Source organism: Ostrinia nubilalis, chromosome 18 (genome assembly GCF_963855985.1).
Source record: "Ostrinia nubilalis chromosome 18, ilOstNubi1.1, whole genome shotgun sequence".
Taxonomy (NCBI): Eukaryota; Metazoa; Arthropoda; class Insecta; order Lepidoptera; family Crambidae; genus Ostrinia; species Ostrinia nubilalis.
Window position 1 is genome coordinate 9,992,320 of NC_087105.1, and position 10,181 is coordinate 10,002,500.

A 10,181-nucleotide genomic window follows, 5' to 3' on the forward strand; every position below is an offset into this window, starting at 1 on the left:
CTGCTTGTGTGGAGCCGGCTACGAACTTGCACCTTTATGGTCTACAATGGAAACTTTACTTTAATAACAATTAGTTAATTACCTCAAGAGTCCAAACACCCTGCGGATACTCCCCCCACGTGTGCGTGGTCATGAAAGGCCACTTGGTGAACCCGTCCCGCGAGTCGTCATCGTTGGCGCGCCTGCTCAGGATCATTGACCTGATGACAGTAAGCTAGTATTAGCTTTGGTGGTTCAATTTACTGAAGAATTCTTTCATCTATAATAACGATTGAATCTGATTATTACTGCCATAATACGAGTTTAGCACAGCATTATCAAAAGGTTGTGATGCTGTTCATTTAGCTTATCATTTGAATGAAATAGCTTGTAATTTGAAACCAAAAGATGTAAATAAATACCTTACATCGTAGATATTTCATACTACAACTATAGTATGATAAGGTTAATCTGATTTCAGCAATGCGAAGTTATAACTATAAAATCATATTATATGATTATACTTATTAATTATTCAGTGACACTTCTAGCTCTAACGAAAATATCCTATGTTTAGCAGTAGATACCTGCAAGAATACTTTTCCTTCCGGACTCACTTAGCTTTAATGGTCTATTGCTTAATTAATCATCAAGCTGATTCGCTGATCCTGGCATCAGATGTGGTAACCTGAGGTGAAGTAGTACCGTTACTAAAGGTGGTTTCTTACTTGGTATTCATAGGGCTCGTAAGGAACAGCTCCAGGTCTCCCCGCCGCGTAGAGTTGGCGCTGACCACGGCTTGCACGTGCTCCAAATACCGCACCTCGCTGGGTGATCCTGCGCACGCGGTGGTATCGATCTTCAACGTTATGCTACCTTCGGATGGCACCTCCCTGGAAGGAACAATGATTTTCTTTATTGAACCTTTACAATCACATGTTAAACTGGTTAACTGGTAGAGTATTCCTTCGTTTTAGAGAAAACTTTTTCCTTCAAACTTTGAGTAGGAGTAATATTAAGCTTATTTAGAACAAGATGAAGTATTCGTTCACACAAACTTATAAGTTTAAATGGCTAAAAGAGGTAGGCTGAGGCGAATACTTAGGTATGTAAAAATATTTTTAGAAAGACCCATTGATCAAATCTGAATCACTGAAATGTTTTATCTTAAGTGACATGACTCTGCCAGTCTTATACCTATACATGTTGATTGGGGCTTGCCCTAAAGACTCATAACACATGCTCAGGACCTCTAATCATACTTCCAAAATGTATTATAGACCAGAGAAATAAATCACTTACGTATGAGTATTAACAGAACCCGCCTCGCAATGGTACCTCGGCGGCACGGACCGCCAATTGGCCGCAAGAGCTGTCATGGCGCCCGCATCTAGCACTCCGAAGCCGAAGAGGTGGTTGAACTCCAGCCCCACTCCGTTCATTGTCCATTGGAAACGACCCTACAATCACACCTTACATATCACATTTTTCTTCAAAATCTGAAGAAGAACAAAATGGAATAATCGACACAACGTCGCTTAAATTCAATACAATTTTTATTACATTTTAAATTACATAAATATGTGCGTATCAAAAATGATACTCCATGCATCGAAGGGTTAATGTGAAGTGATGTTTAAAATTCATACCTTAGCATCGTATAGCGAGTTCCTCTTCGACGTTAAAACGGTCAGATGTTGAATGTCTCGCCATGTTAAGCTCGGGCTGTGGAAAATAAAAATAAAACCTTTAATTGAGAGAGCCGATAGAGTCACCGAGTTCGGAAATTTCATAATAGTTTCACAATACTCTAAGCAAGCATACTTTAAATAATAAAAATTCGTCATTTCAGCCAAAAGACGTCCATCCACAATTCCACATTCAAAGGCTAGGATTTCAACAACGATCGGTCTTGCGCTTCTTGCATCCAGGCCCTTCCTGCCTTTTTCTTCCACATTCACCAGTTGTCGGTCCACTACTAGACAGCAAGTACTTAATCACTTACCATCAGGTGATCAGTCTGCTCGTTTGCCTCCTGTCCCATAAAAAAAGTAGGATGATCATGGTGGATGGGCATCATGAACTTACTTAGCATGTAGCGCCAAGGCAAACACTCCAGCCGCTTCAGGGGCAGCGGCTGACGTGCCAGAGTGAGTCGCAGTGCATTTTCCGTACAGGTCAGTGGTAGCTACTCCCGTGCTGGGGTCTCGGGCGCCGTTGCTGAACGTGCTAGCCAAGGTTGAGGAGCAGGATTCGTCGTAGTGCGCGTTTTGGCCGTCGTTGATCGCACTGAAAAGGGAAATAATAACTTATGTCTTAAAGTTTCTCTCACTACTTAGGTAATAATTTATTAATCGTTTTTCTCTACCTTAGATATCAGCTGAACGAAATCACAACGATGAATGAATTCATTAGGTTGATAAGGATGAGTTATTGGGTTAAAACGAACGGAATTCAAGGAAACGATCACCAATCTACAGGTGGCCAATGACTTCGAAAGGCACGCTCAGCAGTTAATCATAATCACTCCTTTTTTTAGATACTATAAATAGAGCAGCTTTGGCAGCATCTTCATTAGGAGTGCTATATCTTACTCCCATTGTACATTTTATGAGCCAGACAAAATACCCACCAAGTATGACTAGAGTTCCAGACTTTCTCAACGCTCTGGGCCGACTCGTGATCCGGGGAACGCGGGTTCGAATCCTGCCGCCGCTCGACTATTGTGGTGAGCCCACTCGTAACACAAGCATATTTAGCTTAGTACGAGGGGCTAACAAGACTATTAGTAATTTGTGCAATACTTACAAATTACTAATAATCATAAAAAAAGTATTTACCGACCTGTTGATAGAGACAGTCCACATAGAGGCCGCGTAGCCATCGCAGTTGCAGTCGTCGTCTTCCCCCCCATCGCCGCTCGCCCACACGTAAATATTGCCGAGGCCGTTGCGACCCTGCAGAAATGAAGAAAGAAAAAAATGAATGAAGCCCAAGGGTTGGTACCCACAAGGTGGACCGACGACATCATAAAGGTAGCAGCGAGGCGCTGGACGCAGGCCGCTACCAACCGGGCAACATGGAAAGCATTGGGGGAGGCCAATGTTCAGCAGTGAACGTCCTATGGCTGAGATGATGATGATGATGAAGGGTTGGTATGTACTCAATGGTCCAGTCCACGAGTGTACAAGAAAGGCTGCAATGCGGGAGGAATGGCGATGGATTGTGAAACTTGCCACAAAACCAGGTGTGACGATCACGACCACTCTGGCAAGAGTTTAGCGACGAATATGAAGGGTTGGTATTGCAGATTCATCTATGTAGAATCGAAGGTACTAAACAGGTAAATAATTAGTTGGATGCCTTCTGTGTTCTTTGCTATCGATGCTGAAATTATCCTGTTTAGTTCTAAAAAAATAGATCACATCAGTGCTTTCTAACTGCAACGCACACAAGAGCTAATGAATTGCAAAAATAGGAAGAAGTAGATAGAAGTGATAATTATACATCAAAATATTGTAATTAGGTAATAGCACACAATAATAATAAGGACTGTAATAGGTATATTGTAAAGATGTGGGTCTTGTGCCAAATACTTTTTTTTCTTTCAAAAATGTTTGTTTGCTGAACACCATAAACTGTAATTCGGCGACTTTCAATCTAAAAATATTAATCAAAATGTTTTCCCCCAAACACCGTGGATAATATTGAAAAAGAAAATTTTATTTTCCGACTTGTTAAGGTACTTTATTTTCGGAACCATAATCTATCATGATAAATTGATCAAGCTGCTTTTTGAAGATGGAATTACTCGCGCCTTTATACACCTGCGTCCGAGTATAAAAAAATATTTATTTTTGTATCTCTGCCCAGCTTTTTCTGAGTGTTATGTTCTTTGGCTGATGAAATACAAGCGACAACTACCTTGAATAAGTATGAGTGGGATAAGACGAATAGAATAGGTGCCCATATTTATACAGATTTATTTTTATGAAGTAAGTACTTCATAAACTTAATTTTGTATGTTACTCAACTTCAATTCAACTGTTTTTGATGGAAAACACTAAGGCTGACTTGCACCATCTAACTTCAACCGTAACTATAACAATAACCGGTGTGTTTTGTATAAAGTTTGTCAGACTTATGACGTTTGTTAAAGTTAAAGTAAGATGATGCAACCCAGCCTTAAAATGTCACGTGCAGTTGCATAACCAGGAAACATGATAAACGGTCTCGTATACCAACAAAACTATTCTCTGGGGTAGATATTACGCTTCAAATACAAGTTTTATATCAATTCCCGGGCCATCTCTGGCTGTCTCCTGCAGTGATACAAACAGCAACATAATAATTTTGTATTTTGACAGATGTCTCACGTGTGGAAATGTACATCCTATGGTTCTACTTCTGTGATATCGCTTACAACGTTGTCACAGGCATTAATTACATTTTGAACGTGATTGTTGCTATTTATTTTGAACAAAACTTAAGTCTGATGATTCGTTGATACCTACTGATTTGTTGATAAGTGCCATATCTCGATAATCGGACAAACCTGGCGGTTTTCCTAACGTCCTGACTTTCCTAACAAGATTGGACACATTAACCTTGGAAAGTTAAATTGCAGGAGATTCGCAGCATTACGCTAACGTAACAGCCTAAACTGTTGCAAAGTTTGTTTATGGAGTCATGATGATACAGACTTATTGAAAATAACTAAAACTGGATTTCTTTTAGTTAGTCATGGTAATGATTTAATACTCTTTTAAAATAACTTGCATTTCACAACGTAGCGTTGCATTAAACTGGGTTGTATGCGGTTTCACAATTTCTCTTGGCATGCGGATGTGTATCCACTAGTTGGCTTGGCAGTAATCAGGCCACGACCTTATTTCTAAGTGAAGTAGGTCGACAATTAAGTTAACAGCATGGACTGACGTACACCTAATCTTGTGAAATCCTTACGGAATATTCCTCAGTATTAGAGGTGTTTGTGATACTGGAGTCTAATCCACAGAATCAAAAAAAGAAAATACGATTTAAAGAATTTCAAAATACGATCATCATCAACCTGTTGCAATCCACTGAAGGAGTAACTAGATTCGGTCCAGAGCGAACTTATACCCAGAAAATGCCTTCAGTGAATTCAAACTATCGCCCAAAATTATGATTAAAACAATCCCGGACCATGCGTCAAACAATAGAAAGTAAAGAACTACGCTTTACTTATGCGGTTATGCCCAATGGTTAGATTACGCGATAAAAGATGCAGAGAAACCATGTTAATGGAGGAAATATAAATATTTATATTTTATGCAGCTAACTGAAAATGAGTTTCTTCCGCGACTTCTTCTCAGCACCAGCTAATAATTTGTCCCGAAATGGTGGTATAGGGCAATTCATAGGCTCTGAAAAATATTAAACAATTTTAATTTGAGTTCACATGGAGGTATTATGAAGATGTGCATTGTGCATTACGATTCCAAACCTACAATCTTTAAATAGTCCCATCCCTTAGCGTATTAATTTCACTAGAACCTAGCGACTAAACATGAGAGTTTCCACTTACATTAGCATTCATTTAATATAATCGCAGTTAGCAAATACAGTATATTTCAGCTAAATTAGGTACTCGGGAACGAATAATATCAGTAATAATATCTCATTCAGAAACAGACACGGAGCCTTTGTTTAGAGAGCAAGCTTAGTGGTCTTTAACATCGCAGAAAATTGAATTAAATTGTTATTTTGCAAATTGAAAACTTCAGATGTGAAGCAGATATCACGATAATAAGCTGCGGTTTTGCGACTAGTGTCTGTCTAACTAAGAAAATAGAATTTGGAACAGATTCGCACTAGGTAACGGTGACTATAACAGTAACCGGTGTTTTTTGTATGGAGTTTGTTTGACAGATCTTTGACGTTTGTTAAAGTTAAAATAATGTGGTGCAACCCAGTCATTATTCCATTACTGTAGGATAATGAAGATATTAATAACTATTTATGAAAATGTTTCAGGTAGGTATCTAATAACAAGAATCGTCCAATATTAAGGCACAAAACAACGTAAGTAAACATAAATATTATTCGACCTTATTTTGTACAAGTTCATTGTTGCGGACAAACAAGATACGAGACGATTTATTATCATTAATAACAATTCGTGAAGTATTTTACGGTGAACAATATTTCATTGTTCATTTCAACCAAAAGGTATGTTTACACCCGTATTCACAAACGATGCTTCAAATCGAACGCACAGCGTTGAATAGAGCTCTGTGATTGGTTCATGTGTCACCCTGTGCGTCCACGCGCACTGTGAGACCTCATAGTAAAGTTTGTGAATACGGGCGTTTGCCATTAACTAAGTTATTGATTGCGTCACAGTGCGGGTTTTTTAATTATTTATTTGTTTATTTTGGATAACCAGGATTTTAAAATAAGCAATAATAAGAAATTGAGCAACAGGTAAACAATTGTAGGTACCTACTCACAGGTAGATTAATTAATTTCAATAATTAACGAACCTTTGCAGAGCTTACTTTAAATTTTAATAAGCATGTAATAATGACGTTTTATCACTTTACTAAATTAAAGTGTGTTTCTAATTAATTATTACTTAATTTTATATTAAACCACCTTTCCGCCCGCGACTTCGCCCACATGAAATGTTGTCTTTGACAGAAAAACTTTATCGCGTGCATTCCTGTTCCAAAAACCGGGATAAAAACTATCATGTCCTTTCCCGGGACTGAAACTATCTCTATGCCATATGTCATCAAAATCGTTTCTGTGGTTTAGGTGTGAAAGCGACACAAACAGACAGACAGACAGAGTTACTTTCGCATTCTTCTTCTTCTTTTCGTGTCGACAGTTACTTTCGCATTTATAATATTGGTATAGAAGTATAGATTATTTTATGCATGGTCAGCCAAACGAGAACCAATTAAAAAGGTTACCAATGCAGTTAAAAGGTCATAGTTCCTGGCCACTTTATGAAATAATATTGTCATACGAAGAGCGCTTTCTTTTTAGTTTTCTTAGCTCCTAACTTACTTAGCCCCACTCGTGGCAACAGTGCTAAGTAAAGAGGACAAGTACCCATTCACTCCCCCCCCCCCATTTCCGTAACAACCCCTTCCGGAAATAGCGGAGTGGACGCTTTTACTGTAAGTAAGCTGTTTGTGCCATTTGTTATTCTTACACTTATAGGCTAGGGAATTTTATAATTCAATATTTCCGTGACTTTTTTCAATGTCCGAGTAAGTTTAGTAGTCTTTCTATTTTAGTTGAAATGGAACGCAAAAAATTAAAAATCTTAGGTATATGTACGAGTATAGGTTCTGGAGAACCTATATTCTACAGAATCCTGGAGTATTACATAAAGAAAAGGACTCAAATAGCATCACTAGCTTACCTGTAGGTACATATAAATAGGTAAGCTGTAGAATAGTGCTGGTAACAGCACTATATTTTAGTTATTCAATGAGTAGATAGGGAGTATTCTACAAAAACTAATGTAATGTAATCACAGTGAAATGTTGTAAATAAATAAACAAATAACTCCAGAGTTGTACAATGAGTTTACTTGATATTTCGTTAATGGTCCCATTAAAAAAATGTATTTGATAAATATTTCCCATACCCACTGAAATTACATTTGCTCCTGATATTTGAAACCTTTATAAGTTTCTTTTCATCGAAGAGATAAAAAACTTTCGCGGAAAATTGCTGGAAAAATAAAAGTTGTCGTCGGTTTTCCTTTTTTCTTGCATAAAAAAGAGAAAGTAGATAGACAATTTCCCAACACCATTTCACGTCGCTTTCCATTTTTTCCGGAGCGATCGTTGTCGGTCGCCAACAGAGCTTTCAGCTTCAGGAAATAAGCTCTCGTTCTAAGCTTCTAATCTCGCGCCATTTCAGTTTAAAAGCTCGTTGAAAAGTAAGGAAAAACAAAGATTGCACGAGAATGTCCTTGTGTAGATGTACTCTTTTGTGATGTAGTTTAATAAAAAATAAAGGAAATTTAACTTCTTTTTTACGTTCCAACATGCCTCAGGTAGAGAGAGGCACATTCCTAAATCTTTGTGGTTCGGTACAATAATTTGACTATAATTTAAAAAAGTAACCTTCTTACAAATCACGAGATATAGTCTATCTCAATTTGATACATTAATGCTCTACCATTTTGCCATAACTGTCTAATACAATTCTCATGAATGGGTCCATACCCAAGCTGTAAAATGTACCGCCAGCATAAGTACCAGAAGGTCCATTTTAAACCGTGGTGCGTGGTGTCATAGCGGTCAAATATCTGCCTTTTGCAGTACAAAAACTATATTCTTTTCCTTAAACAACAAAAGCATATTAACCTTTACGTCAATAAAACCTTCAAACCATCAGCCGACTCACATTATCCTCGTTAATGTAAAGCACCCGCACCTGCACGGGTGGTAATTGCACACCCATCAATCTCAATGAATTCGCCCTCGAGGGGCGTGGACACTGGTAAACCAGGGTAAACCACCTAAACCACCCTCCCAATTGTTTTGTTCTTTAGATTTGCGGGATCTTTGAAGGTCTCATAATCATTGTTATTGAAACGAAGCTGTTTGTTGCGTAAGGATTCAAAGTATCAACGCAAATGTATTGCTTAGTTAGTGTGGTTTGGCTCCTCTAATAGAGCTGTTTTAAAGACAGATAAAATTGCACTTGTACATACAATAGGCGTCCCTTATTGCATTTATTTATATTCGATGATACTCTAGGTCCGTTTTCACAATGATGTGGTAATAATTTCAGATATTAAAATAACATTACGTATTTTAGGTCATAAGAAGATATTATTTTAAGAATAAGTATGCCACACGAATTAATTTTTCGAGACTTCAGATACGAGACAACGCACCAAAACATCAAGATTTGTCTAATTTATGCTCAAAAGGATAACGACTAAAGTATTGCAAAAGCAAAACACTAATAAGAAAGATAAATCTTTTGAAAATAAATCCTGTAAGCTATAAAAATTCTCGACTTCAACCAAAGAGACGGATAAACAGCTTCCAGCTGTTTAGATAAGTTCCAAGTCACTAAAAGGATCTCACGGAGCGAGTAAGTTTACGCAAGTGATACGCTCTCCGAGAGAATGTATTTTTAGATCAGAGGTACTTTACCTTTTATGAAGAACCTAAAACGTTTTAATTCTGTAGCTTTAAGCTGTATTTATTTACTGAGGTGAGAGAGAATATTTTATAACACAAGATCAGTTAACTAACTGTAAAGATGAACTGCTCCGAGATATGAAGAACGAGTCGTTATTGCCGATTACTACACGGAATGTGAATATAAATCGTGGTGCATGGATCTGTGACAGTGGCCCTATGGGTCTTTCGCATCTGGATAATAGTTCATCCCTAAATAAGTCATTCGACAACAACGGTGGAAATAACTCAGATAATTGCAACGGTTTGCTAGAATACAGAGAAATGGAGGTAATCTGTAAACAACGCGAGTGTGAATCAGCTGAGCTGCGTGAACGATCGCCCGCGCTCGTGAGCGATAAGCGGCCGAGCGGCTCCGACGGCTGCCGAACTACTGATGTGACGTCACCGCGGCCAGGCAGTGAGCGAAAGCGAAAGCGAGTTGAACGCCATAGTGCGGTAACGGTCAGTGAAGCCACAGATGTTACAAACGTAAACAGTTCTGAGAATTGGCAGACGGTGTCTAAGCGTAAAAAGACTAACTACCGTTACCGTGGTACAGCGGGTATATCAAGGGATATGGAGGGCAAGTTCAAAGCAGCCGACATACAAGTTCCTATATTTATTACCAAGATACATAAAGACACTACTGAAAAAGATATACAGGAGTACATATACAGAAAAACGAAAGAAATGATAAATCTGGAAAAAATCTCCTTTAAACAGGATCGAGATCATAGTGCGTACAAGTTTTTTGTATCGGAGCATAAGTTACCGGTGTTCCTAGATAACAAATTGTGGCCGCAGGGTATCCTGTTCAGACGATTCGTGAATTTTAAGCGGAAATATGCGAATGATCGTAACTTTGTTTCGGCCTCTAATAATAATTATGAAAAATAAGTATGATGCAAATAAAATGTATAACTTGGCAAGTTTTAACTGCAAGAATGTCAAACGTTCAGTGGATGACGTAAGGCAACTGTGTCGGACATCGCAAATTAT

General features: G+C 38.2%; 1 protein-coding gene across 1 annotated transcript in view; it reads right to left on the reverse strand.

Moving 5' to 3' along the window:
- LOC135080895 (neuroendocrine convertase 2) overlaps positions 1-10,181 on the reverse strand; it is a 94,743-nt gene that overhangs the window by 3,729 nt on the left and 80,833 nt on the right. The window contains exons 9-14 of the mRNA XM_063975624.1: positions 2,824-2,936; positions 2,068-2,268; positions 1,629-1,704; positions 1,282-1,439; positions 708-872; positions 83-200 (exon numbers count right to left, since the gene is read on the reverse strand). Of these exons, the coding sequence (XP_063831694.1) occupies positions 83-200; positions 708-872; positions 1,282-1,439; positions 1,629-1,704; positions 2,068-2,268; positions 2,824-2,936 (831 nt within the window). The remainder of the gene's footprint in view (positions 1-82; positions 201-707; positions 873-1,281; positions 1,440-1,628; positions 1,705-2,067; positions 2,269-2,823; positions 2,937-10,181) is intronic.